At 44.5% G+C, this 18,543-nt stretch overlaps 2 protein-coding genes across 2 annotated transcripts in view; one reads left to right on the top strand and one right to left on the bottom strand.

The window, feature by feature from the left end:
* LOC108041420 overlaps positions 1-18,543 on the top strand; it is a 46,106-nt gene that overhangs the window by 8,395 nt on the left and 19,168 nt on the right. The window contains 9 exon segments of the mRNA XM_044459043.1: positions 399-603; positions 3,070-3,195; positions 3,262-3,630; positions 3,868-4,480; positions 14,336-15,312; positions 16,321-16,561; positions 16,719-17,024; positions 17,790-18,049; positions 18,052-18,414. Of these exon segments, the coding sequence (XP_044314978.1) occupies positions 399-603; positions 3,070-3,195; positions 3,262-3,630; positions 3,868-4,480; positions 14,336-15,312; positions 16,321-16,561; positions 16,719-17,024; positions 17,790-18,049; positions 18,052-18,414 (3,460 nt within the window).
* Positions 1,743-2,447, bottom strand: LOC108041421. Its single transcript, XM_017119349.2, has one exon. It carries the CDS (start codon positions 2,356-2,358, stop codon positions 2,011-2,013), a length of 348 nt encoding a protein of 115 aa, XP_016974838.1. The 5' UTR covers positions 2,359-2,447; the 3' UTR covers positions 1,743-2,010.

Raw genomic sequence — 18,543 nt, forward strand, 5'->3', positions numbered from 1 at the left:
ATCTATTAATCGATGAAATATTTAATGTAAAATCTCCAATCCAGACAATTGAGACAATTTATAAAAATATAAAGTATTTATAAATTCTTTTTATGGTGATTAAGTAAGCTTCTGTATTTATAATTTATAATTTATTTTTTCTTAGTTTCCCAACTAGCTTTGACTCTTAAAGGGTTTTTTACAAGATTCAATTTAACCCTTACAAAACCGATTTTTGTAATTACAACATTCATATATTTTATAATTTTATTTTTACCATATTTTAATCAACCAGATATTGAATATAAAAATTTGTTTAGGGCTTATGTCTTAAGACTGCCAGTTTGGGGCTCTTTAAGTGGACTAAAAATGTAATTTAAAATGTAATGAAATGCTTTTCTTCGTTGATCCCATTGCAGGCGCAAGCAGGATGAGGTGGTCACGCTGGAAATGCAAATAAGACAGCGCTCCGAGCAGCAGAAGAAGGCTGGCGTCGAACTGGATGCCACCTGTCACATATGCCTTAAGACCAAGTTCGCCGACGGCGTTGGCCACATTTGCCACTACTGCAACATTCGCTGCTGCGCCCGATGTGGCGGTAAGGTGACGCTGCGCAGCAACAAGGTGAGTTGGCCAAAGCCTCCATATCCTTACTAACCAAATCGAACGGGCTTACTCCTTGTGCCTCTGAGTCCTTCCATCGGACTTAGACACTCATTGAAACGCGCGTGACAGCGGGAAAATAGGTTTTTTTTATCCTAAAGGGTGACGGGCTCATTTTCCGCTCATTGACAAATAGGACAACGCTGGTGCCAATATTACTGGCGACCCGGCTGCCGCTTGACTAAGCAGCCATCACTCATACGCCCCATTGCCACATCGACATTGCCATAGGCCAACTGGTCGCTTGTTGCCAACTGTCCCCAGTGACGCGTTGGGCGCATGAATAAATTTCATTGTCGCCTTGTAGTCCGCCATCGCGGGCTGGATAATTGGAGATGGACGAGTGTGTGTGCCAGTGCGAGTGGGTGTTGCGGAGGACATCCTCCCCGAACCCTGTCGCCCGGCCACTTTCGTCCAGGCGCCTCCCAATTTGACACTCATAATTTACGTATAATTTCTAGTTTCAAGCGTTGCCTCTGGTCAAGGATATCAGACGACGGAACTCCTTGGGCAGCCAAAAATCACTCCCGAGATATAGTTTATGACCCAATATCTTTCTTAGCCTTAGAGTTACACCAATAATGTACAATAAATTCTAATGCCAGTAAAAGATTTTAAAGCTATCATCAAATTTAAGGCTTTTTTGAAACGAAAAGTGCTTAAAATGAGTTTATAACTACTAAGGAAACGGAAATAGAATAAAGCTTTAATTAATCCCACGTGCCATGATTAAAGTATTTCTATTCGGTATCTCATTGTAGAAAATAAGGCTTATGAACCCACTTGCCATGATTAAAATAACTTTTTCTATTCGGTATCTCATCTTAGAAAATTGAGCACTCTAAAAAAATAATGAATGGGAATATTAATATATTTTTAAGCCATTTAATTTATGCACTTTTGGCCAATGAGAAGGGTGGCTGCTCTAGAGTTATTTCTGGTATGATTTATTTTGGGTCACCTCAGTCAGTAACCTTGATAGCAGGATATCTTTACTGGCATTGAAGAATATCTCCTCCGCATTCCTTTTTTAAGTCCACTCTACCTTCGTTTTGCCCCCCACAGTGCATTGCATTTCAATTACACTTTTTTCAATTTTTATTTAACTCAGTGAACCGTTTCTTGGTTCTTTCCCTCTTTTTTTCGCTGCCCAGGCTTATCATTTTCTGGCCCTGCTGCCAAACGTTTTTCCGTTGAACTGCTGCCAAAATGTCACACACACACACACACACACAGAAACAAATGTGGGCTTTGGGGGGTTAAGAAGTGAATGCCAGGACGCAAAATGAAACGAGATGGGCCAACAACTCCGAACAAATGCCAAATGGAATTTCAATTTGGCTGTGACACGGCACGAAGGCATCTTCTTCAGCAGAGTGTCGAGGATCTAGAGGCGCGGAAGATGAGCGACAGGTGGATCCAGTGGTACCATTCCGTCTGCTGATCGTCCTGGAACGGAGCCACCAAATGCACGTTGCTAAACCCCGCGAAATACTCGCTTCGCCCGCGTTCCACGTAGGTGGTCAGAAAGATATTCCCGCTCAGAATGTCGTACAATCTGCTGAAGTAGTAGAGCAGCCTGGTTTCCTCACCGCTAACTGCTTCCACGCCATCACCATCGCCATCACCATCGCCATCGCTCTCACCCTCGTCTTCCTCAAAGGCATCCAGCTCATACTGTATGTGGCTGACACTCAGATTTAGGAACTCGTCCATGGCAAAGCCTGGTCACAAAATTTGAAAGCGAATCAGAGTGAACGTGTGAATTCCCGGGAGAGTACCGGAACTATGTATGTGTGTTCTAGTGATTGAAGCACCAGGAGAGACTAGAATGGGTTCAATCTTTTGACATTTCAAGGAAAGGGTTGGTGCTATAACCTTTAGAGAATTCTTGGGGACAAGCGGAAGTGACACCAGCAAAAACATAGTTTTAAATGCTGGTCAGGTTGCCTCGTATCTCTTTAATCCCTAGAGACTTCTTTGTTTGGATAAAACCCTTTTCTGTATTTTGAGATTTAGTAGTGGAACTTATGAAACTTAAAGGCTTCATAGACCTAACTAGTTTTACTGGATACGCTGAAAAGAATTTCACTTATTTATTATTGGCATAATTTTTTTGCCCAAGCTAATAAGAATGTTATTTTGGAGAACTTCTCGATTGGGAAAACTTCCAACTTGGTTAATTTGTTTTGGATCTGAGGTAAACAAAAGTCCTTTAACAAAATGTTCAGTTCTGAATGTCAATCGATACATCATATCTTTACAAGTTCGATAATATTTCATATTTGCAGTAGATAAAAGTAAAGTAGTCCATAAAACCCTTAAGATTCTTAATTTTTTGTATACCGCGTATATCAAAATTTCTCTAGTAGTAATAAGAAGTAAATTTCCCAATCTAAGCACTATAAATCTCTGTTAATTTTCCAGGTAATTTGGGTGTGCATACTGTGTCGCAAGAAACAAGAGCTGCTGTCCAAGACTGGCCAATGGATCAACAAGACGGCGGCGCAACAAGACGGTTTCATCCGACGCATCGAGCCGGATGGGAGCAGCGTGAGTAGACCTGTCCGCTCTGGACGAGAACAGCAGATCATGGCTTATGATTATGTTAACCAACAGGACATCTCCCAGCATCCCATTGTGGATCCGCACGACACCACGGACAAGCGGCCCAAGCTGGAGAGGACACGCAGTGCCGCCGAGAAGGAGAACCTGCCGATGCAGCGGGCGGGCAGTGTGCTGAGGCGGCAGTACTCGCAGCAGGAGCAGCCCACGAACCGCCGCCTCTCGGCCTCCGACAGCGGAATGGACCCCATGATGAGTCCTGGCCAGCAGCAGATGCAGCACCACCAGCAGCAGATGCAGCAGCAGCGATCACGGATGCAGCCAATGAATCCGCAGCAGGCGCAGCAGGGATACGGGATGCAGCAGCAGCAACAACCAAGATCGGGTGGTGCCTATCCCGATGATGATCCGCGTTACTATCAGGTAGGCAATTAAACGGAAATAGTTCGAAATTTCCTAAAAAAAAATTGTTTTTCATTAAATAAATTTTTTATTTTTAATTAATTTTAGAAATAAGTATTCCAAATCATCAAACTCAATTAGAAGCTGAAATAAAATTAAAGCAAATTTAAGAGTTGAGATATATTTAAACCAACTGCAATTAAATAAGAATACTTGTTTAGTGAACGCAATACTTACCCTATTATACATTGTTTGCAGGGCGAGCTGGACGGTCTGATGAGGCAGCATCCCCACTTGGCGCATCCCAGCCAGGTGCAGCCGCAACATCCGCAGCAACAGCATTCGCAGCATCAGCAGCAGCAATCGCAACACCAGCAACATCAGCAGCAACATATTATGCCACAGCAGCATCGTCCGTCACCGCAGCAACATCCTCAGCAGCAGCAGCATTCGCAGCAATTTGCGGCCAGGCAGCAGCAGCAACAGCAGCAGCAGCAGCATCAACAGCAATCCTACCAGGCCCAGATTCACCAGCAGCCGCAGCAACATCCGCATCAGCAGCAGCAACATCAGCCGATGCAGCAGCAACATGGACAGCAGGTGCCGCAGATGGGTGGCTATCAGAAGCCGCCACCATTGACCCGCAACCTGACCATCAGCGGTGGTCATGCGATGGACCCCAGTGCCTACAGCCAGCAGCAACAGCAGCAGCAGCAGCGACGGGCGCTGGCAGGATCGCAGTATGCATCGCAGCAGCAGAGGTCCTTCAGCAGCTCCGAGGAGGAGTTCCAGCATCAATTGCTGGCCGCCCAGGCCCAGGCAGCGGGGGCGGGGGGCGTGGCCACCGTGACCGCCGGATCGGACTATGACGGTGAGTTGAGACGTTTTGTCCAATTCGCATCCAGCTCTTGCCTTCTCTATCTCTGCTCTCTACTTCCCCCTGATCGCCTGAGCGATCCTCTGATCCCTAAACTCCCCTTCTATCTCTATCGCTTCCATATTTTCCACTCTGAATGTCTCCCAAGGCCATGCCTTAAGATCCAACTCCATTTTCAAGTTTTCCCATATAATTCACTATCTCTCTGTCTATGTAAACTCTCTTTGACTCGCTCGTTCAACCCCGAATCCTTTATCCCGCCAAAAAAAAAATATAATCTTTCGAAATGTAGCACTCTCTTGTCTCACATTGGTGCGTTGTCTTTTTCTTTGACTCGTTTTTGAGATCCAGTATTTGATGTTTTTTTCCGAACCAACTAAAAAGTCTTTTATGTTTTGCCTCACATTTTCTATGTTTCTTTAATCGGTGTATATAAATGTTTAATTTTTCAATGTCTATTAAACTCATCTTAAAAGTTAACTTTAAGCTTACTTTAAGGCCTTAAGTTCGATTTAAGCTGGCTGAGGAAACCCCTAAATTTGCGCTTTGCCCAAAATGAAAGTTTAAGCTGCCAAACTGGAAAAGTTTCGCCAAACATTTTCCCCGCAAAAGGAAAAACGCAACTTGCATGCCGGAGGTTATAAAAATAGAAAGCGCACTCACACACACTTACAGCTTCGGAATAGCGAGGAAAATCGTGCACAAAAAAAAAGAAAAGCGAATGGCAAGGAATGTTTTGTAGCGGAAACATTTCGATGCGCTTATCTTGGGGGCACTTGACTCAACGCTCGACAACAGCCAGCGAATGGAAAGGAAAATCTGAAAAGGGTGCAGGAAAAGCGGTGAAAATGGGGCAGGGGGGGGAAGGCGGGGTGGAAAAGAAGAAGAAGGTACCGCGGAAGCGGCGAAAATAAAAATAAATTGTTTACATTGAGAGGCCAAAAGAGCCACCGCGAGACAAGTGCGCACTCCTGGACGCTGCATACTTTCACTTTGCGTTGTTGTACCGCGCTGGCCGTTAAATGCAATCAGCATAAATTATACGCCAGTGCACGGCAGGAAGGTTGCTCACAGCTGACCCGAAAACACATTTTCCAACGGCAAAAGACAGCGGCGGCGGAAAAGAAGGAGGCGCAGGACGAGCAGCTTTTCCTTTTTGGCAGCCACCACAAAACATCAAGAAGTTGGCCAAGCAGCTGCACTTGCCCGATGTTGTCGGAGTGGTTGGAGAGGGGATGGAGGGGGGAGGGGGTGGCCAAGAGGGGGTGGCATTTCCTTGAGGGAGGCGCCAATGGGTGGGGCTTTCCTTCTGCTCTTCATGTTTTGAGAGATGCCGGGCGACGTTGTCAAGTGCGATGCTGGCAAATTTATTATCCTAATTAGAAAGTTTCTTGTTGGCACTTGCTGCAGTTCTGCCACCCTTAAATCCCTCTATTTTCCACCCCCTCGACAGGCGACAGTTTGATATGCACTCAGAAAAAAGTCTTCAACATAATCAATCATCACATGGATGCTTTAGTACATTAACAGAAATAATATTATTTACTTTGATAACATTAATATGATGCAATTATTTGACTGCAATATGTATACAACTGTGGTGATTGGTGTTGCCAAGTTTAATTGGTATTCAATTATGATATCGATTTAGAAGATGCTTTATAAAAAATTTACAGTAAAACATATTGGCACTTTTCTGGGGCTTTGGCTTTACATACTTGAATCCAAATATTTTCTAGAAAAATAGTCGAGTCAATTACATTTCTTAAGTCCAAAAGTGTAGTAAATGATAGTTAATTTTTTAAAGCTGATTTCTTAAAACCTAGTTAGTTTCTTTAAGTGAGTGTTTCGGCAAGTGCAACATGCGGCGCCTGGTGATTTAAATTTTTTATTGCTGCACATTAGCGCGCAAGTTTCTGGCAAGCATGTTGCACTTACCCCACCAGCCCCCCTCGCAACTCCCTCTGTCATTTTCAATTTCCCAACAAACTAGCATATAATAATTATTGATTTCAACTTTGGCCCCAGGCTCACAGTATTCAGTTGCGAGTGTGTTTGCGGGCCGCAGAGTGTGGCATAAAATTAGGCTCCCAAAAGTTACAAGCACCCAGCCAACCACCGAAAGACCCACCCACCTGATCTGGCGTGCAACCACACCGATAAGCAGGTGGCCAAACTTATGTCTGCATGCCGTAAATTAAATGCCAAAATGCAGCAAAGTGATAAAAGAAATCAAAACCGAAACCGAAGCAAGTGAAAGTCTCAAGGGAAATGAAGAAAGTAAGTGGGTGGTTGATTGGGTGGATGTTTTGTGGGCTGTGTGTTGTTGGTGCAGGTGCACTCAGAACTCACCATGCCATCTATGCCACCAAAAACTCACCACTTTGTTTGTCAGTTCACAATGCTCGCAGTGTACCGCCAGACGTCATGCGTTGGAATTTCCCGTCCAACAATTCGCTTGGAAAATTCCCACACACCATTGTGGCACAATAAGACGCATGCGCTGCATTTCCCCCATCTCTCCATTTCCCCCCTTGTTTTTACATCCACTTCCATGGCGGTGGGTGGCAAAGTGGGTGGGCAAGGCAGAAGAGCAGCTGATGTTGGCGTGAAGCGCGCGTAAACCCACAAAAAGTTTCGCTTAACCCACAATTGATCTGCGGTGGTTTGAATATGATCATAATTAAGAATCCATTCAGGTTAAATTCATTCATTTATTCGACAACGGCCTTGTCTTGGTGGATTTATCTTATAATTTCTGATAGCTTTTCACATTTTTAAAATACAGATATATTGTATAAAAGTATTTGATGCCTAACAATCAAATAAAAGTCATAATGTATCAAGTAACATTAAAGGAAATTAAGATACAAATTCCTTAAAAAAAACTTCAAAACAATACTACTATGAAAATGTTATGAAGTTCTTTTTTCATATTTTTAATACGTATGTGTGTTAAGAATTTGAAGCAATCCCTCTCATAGGAAACCATTTATTGTTAATATTGCTGTGCTTAAATATGAGACTCTTAAAAGATATTTTTTGAGCTCAATCTTTATATTTCGCCAAACAAATTTACAGTCGAACTTCCGTAGCTCCAGGAAGATATAACTTTTTTTTGGTTGAGATTATAGAATATATTTTAAATTTTCAGCAAGCACTCGCCTTTGAACTCTTAAACTCTTAAACTCTTTTTAATAACTACCTCGATCTGCGTCACGTTAGCCACTTTTTCCCTTTTTTCGTGCCCCCTAAAGTCTGCAATTCGAGTGGAGTCCACATCGCAGTTTTGGGTTTCCCTTGCAGCGACGTCATTTCATTCAGTGCCTTTCGTTTCGGGGGCTTTGTGCACCGTCATGGTCCTTACTACAGCCAGCAACAACAAAGAATGCACTTGCAGCGGCTGTGGCAGCCATCCATCGCTATAGTTCCTAGCTTTTCCGCATCCAGCACGCGCAGCACCACCCACTGACCCACCCACTGACCACCCACCGCCTGCTCGGCTGGAAGGCAAAGGCAAACACGTTGACTTTGCGAGAGGTTCGCCTTGAAGGTGGCAAACACAAACAGCGAGGCACACACACACACACATACACTCACAGGGAAAAACCCGCTGACCCTTAAGTAGGCGGTGGGCGGTGGGTGGAAAGTGGGTGGCTGGGGGGTGGTGGGCGGCAGCAGCTGTCAATGTTATCGCTGCTGACTGCTACGTCGACTGAGGGCAGCGGCAGCGGTGTTGGCCACGCGCTTAACTTTATTTTTAGTTCGGCACTGGAAATCGCCATGGGAAAGTGGGCAATAGCAACAACAACCACTGGCCGCCGTGTAACATTGTTATTGGAAACGTTGTAGGCTCCAACAGCCACCGAGAGTGAGAGAGAAAGAGAGAGAGAGAGCGAGTAGGCGCAAGGGAAAGCGAATGGCAGCGTAAAGTGAAAATTCCATTGAGATTTTTTATGAAATCGAAACGAAATTAGTTTTCGATGAACTTTAAAGGCGAGTAAACAGCCGCAGCGGTCGTTCTCGCGGATTTCGCACGTGTGTGGCAAAGAAAAAAAAAAAAAAAAAAATAAAGGAAAATATTCTACTACTCATAATATAGGCAAAAATACGTTGCTGGAAAATCGGAAAATCCACGCTAGCGAAATACGAGTGAAAAGCGCAAAAGCCCCCGAGTGAGTGAAATCGAAAGCGAGGCGGGCGGAAAAGCGAAAGCCAAACTCTGTGAAATGTAAATGTCGAGTTAAAAATAACCTTGGTGTGAAATTGTACAATCCGAAAAGTAGAAGGAGGCCCGGAGGAAAAGCCTGACATGTGGCTGTCGGGCGGAGAAAGTGGAGAAAGTAAAGAGAGCGGCGTCAGTTAAACAAAATGTACTTAATTGGCCATGAAGCATGAATAATTGAAAACTTGGCATTGAACAGCAGCCAAGGCTAAACGGCCTGCAGCCGGAATTAAACAAAAAGTTTTCTTAAAAAAGCCAAAACCCTCTTTAAAGTGTTAAAATGTAATTTAAAATATCCCCAACAAAGTGAATGTGCTAAAGAAAATTTCCAAAAGAAAAAAGGTAACCACGACCTTGAAATCACTTTAAATCTGCCTAATTGAGCGAAAGCGTATCCAACAACCAAAGCGAAAAAGCAAACAAATTTGCTCTCGAATCAGTCAATCGACTAACAATACACTGCGCAAATTGTGGCGCCCAACGGACGCTTTTGCACCGAGCCTCTGAACCACCCAACCACACCAGCTACCTACGACCCCGAACCCAAGGGCCTAAAAACCACCCACTCACCCACCAACACACCCACCCACCCACACACACACACTCACTTGCAAAAGAAAATGCGGAGGCAGCACCAACTTAATATTATTGTTTTATTTTTTTGCCATTTTGCTGTTGGTTAGCAGGTAGAAGGAAAACGCTCGATTTGTTTACTGTACTGCCACGCAATCTTTGTGTGTGTTGTGGGTGGTTGGGTGGTGCTTTTAGGCGCCACCTGAGCCCCAGTATATGTGTGTGTGTGTGTCGGGTGGTTGGCTAACATGCCCAGCAATTTGTACCGCAAATTAGGCAACGTCCTGAACCAGAATTAAACAACAACATCAGCTCAAGGAATCTGGATTTGTAAATAAGGAAAACAAAACAAAAATATATAAAAAAAAAACCTTCGAAATTTACTGACATACGGAAATATAACTTGAAAAAAGCCCCAAGCCTAAAAAGAATTTCACAAATTAAATAAAAAGCTGAGTTTTGAGGTGAGTGTCAGTTGCAGTTAGTGAAGCTTCTCTTGAATTGCACCCACAACAGCTACAACAACCACAAAAACAACAACTGCCACACACAAACACACTCACATCAACGAACCACATCAAAACCGCAAACAAAATGCTTAGACAGCCAAAAAGTGAAATATTTAAATGCAAAATGCAAATAGATTAGCACCAAGTATAAAAAAATGCTTAAAGCCTACAAAAAAAAAATGGCAAATAGCAAAAAAAATCAAAATTCGGTCAAAAAAAATCAGTTACAACAGCAACATAAAGAACAACAACAGCAAGGCAGCATCAATTGAAACAAAAACCGTTGAGGAATGCAGAAAAGCAGAATAGAATGGTGGCGAGCCAAAAATTATGGCTCTTTTGGATAAATGCCAATCATAGTAAAGTTTCAATTTATAATGGAGAGCACGAATTCAGCTAATTATTTTAAAGGACATTTTTTAATACCAGTTTGGTTGAAATATAATAAAGTCTAAATTTTTTTATTAATTTTAGAAATCAGAAATAATACAATTTAATGGATTCGAAGATACGAAGTTAATTTTTTAAAAATATGGCAAAATTAAAAAACGTAACATTGATTTAGTTTAACAAGGCAGGTGACTCCATCCACACTCATTTGAATTCCATATCACTTAGCAGATATACAATGCGTTTTAGACAGCTCTCGATTTGTTAGTTACACTTTACAGCTACAGTTTTAGCCGCAAATTTTGAATATGTGTGCAAGCCAAACCCCACCACCCCCGCCCATAAAAACAAATACCGCTCAAAACTATGTAACAAATTTGTGAAATGAATTACATTTTCGATTAAACACACAAAATCAATAGCTTCTAGATGGACTTAAAGTATGGGGGAGTGGGGGGGTCGAAAACTAAAATGGCAACCGCAACATCAACGCGAAATGTGTCGCATATGGGCAACCAGGCTGTGAATAAGTAAATATAGACCGCACTCCTGCGTGCTTGTGTGTGTGTGTGCTTTACAGGATATATAAGCGGGTGTTTGGCTATTTTAAAATGCTACCGACTGAGGATCTTTGGGGAATGGGTCTGAATTTAATTAAATCGTTGACCAACACCAGTTGACGTTGATGTTGCCTTGTTTGTTGTTGTTGCTGTTCGTATTTGTGTTGTTGTTTGTTTGCATGTGCAACTGTGCGTATGAGTGACATTAATGCGAACATTGAGGCTGGCCCACGCATAAAGTGCGTGTGAAAGTGTAGGTGCCGCCTGTTTGTTTGTCTGCGTGTGCTGGTGTTTGTGTGCCCGTTTGCGGCCATTTGTGTGCTATTTATGCGCCTGCGTGTGTTTGTGTGTGTTTGTGTTTGTTTGAGTTGGTTTAAAAATAGCACAAGCTACGGCTGCTTTCTCCAGCTCTGCCGCTGATGATGATGATGGTTTTAGTGTCCTTTTGCCAGCCCAACGCCCATTAAAAGCCCTACTCCCCAACACCCCACCTGCTGCCACCCATTCCCTCCCCCCTTTCCGCCTGACAGCCAAAACTGGCTTGAATTTATGGCCAAAAATATACAACAGGAAGCAGCGGCACACACACACACACGAATGTAAAATTTGTTTGATTTTTCGAATTTCTTTGTATGTTGCACAATACGATGATTGTGCGCAGCCTTTCCACAGGGACAACAACAATAAGAACAACAAACAACAACGATACGTACAACAACACGAACAACAATAAGAAAGGTCGCCAAGGGACAGAAATGACCGTGTTTTTGTGTACATTATTGATTTTTGCTTTCTTTTCTTGGTCTTTTGCGCCTTTCACTTGCCCCCTTTCGTGGCGCCACCCCCCGCACTACCCCCTAAACCAGCCCATGCCCCAACAAGCAGATTGTGCGTGTGGTTTCTCAAATAATTTACTTTACTTTGGCTTTGTTTTACTTTCGTGCCTTCTTTTGTTTACACTGTTATCGTTTGGTCTTGCTGTTTTTATGTAATTTTTTCATACTTTTTTTTTTATTTTTATATCACTTGTTTTTGGTTTTGTTTGCCATCGTTGTTATTGTTGCTGTTGTTGTTGTTGCTGCTGCTGTTGCCCATTATGCGCACAATAAACGTTTTGTATCGTGACCAAAGTCAAATGAAAGTATGCCAGGGGTATGGCCCACAAAACACAAGTGTATGTGTGAGACGATGCCTGTATATGTGTGTCTGTGTGTCTCGGAAAACTAGTTCTTTTTCGCACCCAAGGCGATTTTCCGAGTAAGTGTTGGCATGCTGGTGTCCGTGTGAGTGTGCATTTGTTTTAAAGAAACGGTTGAAAATGCGTTTTCAACAACTTTCATTGCCTACTTTCAAGGGCAAAAAGTAAGCCGCAATTCTTATTGAGTAAAATGCATCAGATATGTAAAGTTGAATGCTTTTAGCTGCTTATAAGCACTCAAAACCATCCGACCTAAGCTATAAACAAACATTTAGCTAAGCACAGCAATAATTAGGGGTAAAAATAGATAAGTAATTATTTTAGTGTATTATAATTCCTTGACCATCACTCGTATTTACTTATAACTTGTATAAATCACTAGGGAGTGTAGTTCTATTATATACCTATTTAACTATTTATTATCATCCCTCAATAACGTAGCTAATTTAATTAATTTACCACTAAGCTAAGTTAGTAAGCTAGTTAAGCGCTAGTCGAATTCACATTTACCACTCGAAATCACCTTTGAAATATTGTTTTCATATATTTTTCTCCACTCTTTCTCTCTCTTTGGTCCACCCTAAAAATGAAACTGCAACCAACTTGCCCGCCACAATAAACCATTATGCCACAAAACAAAAATAAAACCCAAAATACCCAATGAATAATCTAAATAAAACCAAAAAAAAAAACATCGAATAGCAGGTAATTTTGGCGGCGTTCAAAGTGTCCAAACCGTACTCTCGCCCGGCGATCTACAGATTCATGCAAATGTAAGCGAAAAGAATTAAATCAAGGCCCGAAGGCATTTAATGCGAATTAATTTGAATGTGTGTGTCTCTTCGATGTTATGTTTTCTTATGAGTTACCACACGTCACAAGCGAAAGCAAGGAATGTGCGATTTTCTTAGTTGTTAACTTTGTTTTCTTTGTTCGAGCACTGTCGTTCCACTCACACTTTCTCCCACACTTTCCTCCACTTTCTCCTCCCTAGATTTTTCAACAATAGCCATTAAGCTGGTTATGCAATCAAACGTTTCTCAGTCCGTATTTCTTTTGCTTCCGATTCTGCTCTCTCGATCATCACTTGATTTCCTCAAACACTCCACACACTATCTCTCTTTTTGGCTGTGAACACACGTTATCGTTATTTGACGAGATTTTCGAACACTTTTGTCTTATGTATTTGTTATTTTCCGCCTTTTTTATGTATCTTCTACGTTTTTAAGCCCTACCTGTAAATGTGAACGAAAACAAAAAGAAATTTTGACAAAACAAGAAATCTTGGTGAATAATTTGCATGGATATCGTAACGCTGTTTCCCGTTTCCTCCTAACTTCAACCAGAACTCACACTGCCTAACACACACACATCGAAAATATTCAGAACATTCAACAGTTACACTGTCCCCGTGGGCCACCACCACCCCTCGAAATACTCCCGAAGTTTTAGCTTGTAATTTAATGCTCTTGCAACTTTTAGCCACAACAGATAAGTATTTCAATGCCTTGTATTTCTCCGAACCCATGACAACCGGGCACTTAACTCTTGAGTCATATTCTCCTGGCCCTGGCACCTTTAGATCCAGCAATTGCTGGCACTCGTAGCTCTAGTCGTAGGTCTACTTATGATACTCGTACTACACATACTTAGCTTACTCATGCAGTTGCGGTCAAGAATACCGAAATGTCGCTGGTTTTTCGAACATTTGAAATAATTAAATGGAATTACAAAGTGTTTCTTGACAAGTTAGCTTGTCTTAAACAGAAATAAATGTCAAACGTATTATTAACAGTCAGATGAATAAATAAAATATATTTTAATTCATAAACATTTTTCTCTGCATATTCTGTACATATTTACTTATCTATTTAGGTGGTATGAAACACATAATAATAGTAACAATTAGTTTCATTAAAAATTTCATAAACCTTAGCATCTTTCAGTTAAAAATAGTACAAAAATCTTTAGTAGTTTCTTTAAAAAGTTTCTTTAATGGAAGGAAACTTTTTAATTTCAATGCTTACTGAATTTACAGAAATGTTCGAAAAACAATGGCGATAGTACATCATTTGTCACAAGATCTCAAAACTCGCAGGGTTGCATCAGACCCGATTCCGAAAACTAAGTCTAATAACATATCATACGTATATTTTGCTTTAAACTTTTGCTTTCTCAACCGATCGATTACCATTATGATTGTGTGCATTTGTTGACACATCTGAAAAGGACAACAAACTATGGCAGGCAAGCGGCGCAGTCCCTCCGCAGAGTAACCCCACCCGAACCCCTGAAACCCCAGTGAACCCCCGCCAAACCCCCCTCAAATCCCGCAGAGCAATACCCGTAGTAGCGTTTATAGCCACACCCAATCAACATCTACCAATCCTACAGGCGGGCGCCTCCAGGTGCGCACCTCTCTGGATCCTTGGCGCCAGCAGCGCAGCCTCAACGAGCGGGATCTGCTCAGCGTCGGCGGCGGTGGTGGTGGGGGCGTCGGTGGTGCTGACTTCCGCCACCTGTCGCACGCCACCCAGCGGCTGTACTCCTCCGCCGATCAGCGGGATCGCTACGAGCTGCAGCTGCAGCATCGCGAGCGTCTGGAGCAGTATCCGCTCACGCGTACCGCTCGGCTGGACGTCCAGCAGCGCAACTCGCTGAACCGCAGCAACCACGAGCGGCAGTTCTCCAGCGGCGGCAGCGGCGGCGGTCCAGTTGCAGGAGGCGGTGGGGGTGGTGCTGCTGGCGCCTACCGACGTGCCCCGCCCTTGGCAGCCGCCGGCGGCGGTGGCAGCAGCAGCAGCAGCACCACTAGCAGCAGCTACTATCCCCAGTCGAAGCCGCAGATTGTGATTGGAACGGGATCGGGATACGATCGCGGATCGGCGGTATCCATGGCAGCGGCGGAGGCCCAAGTTCAGGCGGCGCGAGGAGGTGGTCAGCGTGGTGGCCTGCTGGGCACCACAAGGGGTGGCGGTGGTGGTGGCAGCAGTTCGGTCAGTTCCACCGAGGCGGCCTACTGGGACGAACCGGCCACCAGCTCCTCCTCGTCGGCGGCCCAAGATTCGCGGCGATTCACCGAGCGCAGAATAAAGAAGACGGTGCGCTTCGATGCCCACGACGAAGAGGCCTCCATACTGGCAGCCAGCTCACTGCCACCGGTCACGGCAATCCTGCCCTCGACGGCTGTGGATGTGGGTGCGGCCACCATATTGAGCAGTGGGAAGAGTCTTGAGGCCGGCGCAGCGGACTGGGCGCGTTGGGAGGCCGAGAGACAGGGCAGCCAGGACTCGGCCACCAAGGACTCGGGCATCGATACCAGCAGCACGTTCACCAGCAGCGAGGATTCGAACCGAGGAGATGGGCCCAAGGTACACAAGGATGTCGAGATGAAATACGGAAATCAATGATGGGCAAGAGTGCATTGTGTCTGTGTAGAGTCTCCCCCCTCTTTGTCTTTTTCGTCCCCATCTCTGGACCCCACTTTCCGTTTGTCTGTGTGGAGAATAACCCGATGAAAATCCCAAAAAGATAACCCCACCAACTTTCTCTGTTTGTTGTTCTTGTCATGTCCAAAAAAAACCAAACCATAACCCCCAGAACATAATATCAAGCAATAATATCGTTTTTGGTTATCACTCCCAGCTCGCAACAAACTTCCAGCTATTATGACAAACATCTTGACAATTTCAGCATACAACCTCACTGAAACCCCGAGAAATTCGAAACCCACAAAGAACTAATCTTGCATGCCCAAATATTCCGATCTTTTCCAAACCTCTAAGTGTTGTGCTTGCATGAAGCTCCACCTAAAAAGAACCCCTATTAGCACGCCCTGCATGACCCCTAAATGTCGTTAGCCCACACTGTTTATAGCATTCGAAATTTATCTAATCCATACCTCGCATTGAGGTAACTCTTGAAACGTGTGTGTTCTCAAAACCAGTAGGAAAACCAAAAAAAACAAACTATGTATCTATACCTATGCGCAACTATGCAACTATCCGTGACTGAGTAGAACATGTTTCTAGCCTGTAAGAAAAACAAAACATGAATTTCAAAAGTGTACAAACTGTTATTTTCTACTGTTACACATATATTTTCGTTTAACAACTCTATCTGTAAGTTTAACCTAGGGTATAAGCTCTATGTCTAAGGCCTGTGACGGTGCAAAAAGCTAACTAAAAACAATTCTACTTCCCGCATACGATGGCTCCCCACCGACACCACATCCAACAACCAAAAATCTATGCACGATCATCCGCAATCCGAACTGTAAACTGTTAACCACCAATCCCACCAAAAAAAAAAAAAAAAAACAAATCACCAAACCAACTACCATCCCACACCCACAATCGTAAATCGATCGCTGCATATAGAATCCGGTGAATTGGCAAACATCCGCGGATAATACTCGCCTGATCGGGCACATGATATTGCGTAAATACTATGATGGGGAGGATATATTAGGCTTAAAGGTCAACGGCGGTCAGCTCCTCGGAACGGGAACGGGAACGGGAACAGGAGCGGGAGGATCGGGCGGCGGAGGTCCATGCGGGGCCATTGTGGAGAAGGTGAAGCGCGGATCGGTGGCCGATCTCGAGGGAAGGATACGACCAGGTAAAGTGCATCCCAACCGTGCATTCCACCTCCCCCCCCCACTTGCCACCGCATCTCACTCTGACTTTTCTCTCTATTTCTATCTGCCTGTGATCAAACATCCAACCAAACACCAACCATTCATCCGATCATCCATCGATCGCCGAACGGTCATCAGGCGACGAGATCCTCGAGTGGAATGGCCGCGGGCTGCACAACAAGAGTGCCGACGAGGTGTACGACATCATCGACGAGAGTCGGCTGGATGCCCAGGTGGAACTGATCGTGAGCCGTCCGATCATCAGCGGCGGCAGTGGCGGCAGCAGCAGCAACGTCAGTCCCATCAGCGGCGCCTCCGGCGGATCCGCCAACAGCGGTGCCCCCGCTCGCCGCTCCTCGGCCAACTTCCCGCACAGCGGGCTGGCCAGCAGCATGGCCGGCAGTGCGGTGGTCAGCAGCGGCGGACGATATCTCCAGCGCAAAGGTACTACTAACTATATAGGGCTTTGCCGGGGTGAATGTTTGAGAAAGTGTGACTGATATGAGTTACTTGCTTTGTAATAGATGCAAAAAACTTGGATAAAATTCAGGGAAACTCCATTTACGGAATAGTTTCCATTTCATAATTTCAAAAATAATCACACACTGACACTTAAAGTTCATTTGTGGTCACTGACTTACATTTACATTTTACATTTTTGGAAGAGGTTAGGAAACTTTAGTGACACCTGATCAAAAATATGTGGTTTCAATGAAAAGTTTGCAAATAAAAGCCAACTAATTAAATATACATTTTAAAGGAAAACTTCTATATAGCTAGCTTTCAGCTAGCCTTTCAACGAAAATATACTTAAATTTGTAATGCATCTTAGCAATAAACATCGGAAACTGAAGCTACTGCACTTTTTCGTTTGTTAGCATATTAATGTAAAGCCAGCTCTTTACCAATTATTCAATGATCTCAAGGGCCACAAGAGATCTGTAGCTTTGTTGTATGCTCTACTACATATTAGAGATTCTTTGACTAAAAGAACTTTTGGTCCAACACATTAGTGCCAAGACCCAGTTAGAATGCAAATATGTTTTGTGTACCAAAGATCACAGTCTCATCCACTGAAGTCATTGCAAAATAATGAAAATCAACTAACGATACCACTAACAACACGCCAATCCGACCTTACCGCAACTCAAATTAAATAACTTCCCGGCCACATTCCTGATTTAAACCCGTTGTGTAATTTACCAACAGCACCTGCAGTCGAGGCTATTGAAATCCACCGTGACAAGCCGAGTGTGCTGATCACCTCGCCCGGTTCACCGGACATCCACCCCAGTGTATCCGGACCGGGATCGGGATCGGGATCAGGAGCAGGCGGCAGCGGACACCGGCAACGTGGCGGCGTCGGGCAGACGCAGCGCCTGGGACCAAGCCACAGCACCCACAGCCACAGCAGCAGCGGGAGTGGCAGCGGCAGCGGCAGCAGCACCAGCAGCGTCCACGCCCCCACGCCCCCCAATCCACTCACGGACCGCCCGGCCACGCCCACGCGTCCGCGTCCGCTTCCGGTTCCGCCCCTGGCGGCCTGCACGGCACAACGACGGCGGGCCACCATCACCACCATTACCACCACCCGCATCCGCATCCGCACCAGCATCCGCTTCAGCACCAGGGTCCGCCCGCCGCCCACCTGCAAGGCCACGGGGTGGGCGGTGGCAGTGGCTCCGGCACCACCACGCAGCACATCCCCATCGAGGGGCGGCTGCAGCTGAAGCTCGGCTACGACCAGAACACGCTGCAGCTGATCGTGACCCTGGTCTGCGCCACCGGCCTCTCCCTGCGACAGAGCGGAGCGGGCCGCAATCCCTATGCTAAAGTGAGTACATCACTTCAAATTACTAGTTTCATATGATTTTATAGATACACCATCAAAAAATTAAGATCAAACCGCTTTTATATATGAAATTACTATCGCCAGGACTCTAGAATTTTATGATACGCAATA

Source organism: Drosophila rhopaloa, unplaced genomic scaffold (genome assembly GCF_018152115.1).
Source record: "Drosophila rhopaloa isolate 14029-0021.01 unplaced genomic scaffold, ASM1815211v1 contig_178, whole genome shotgun sequence".
In the NCBI taxonomy this organism is placed as follows: Eukaryota; Metazoa; Arthropoda; class Insecta; order Diptera; family Drosophilidae; genus Drosophila; species Drosophila rhopaloa.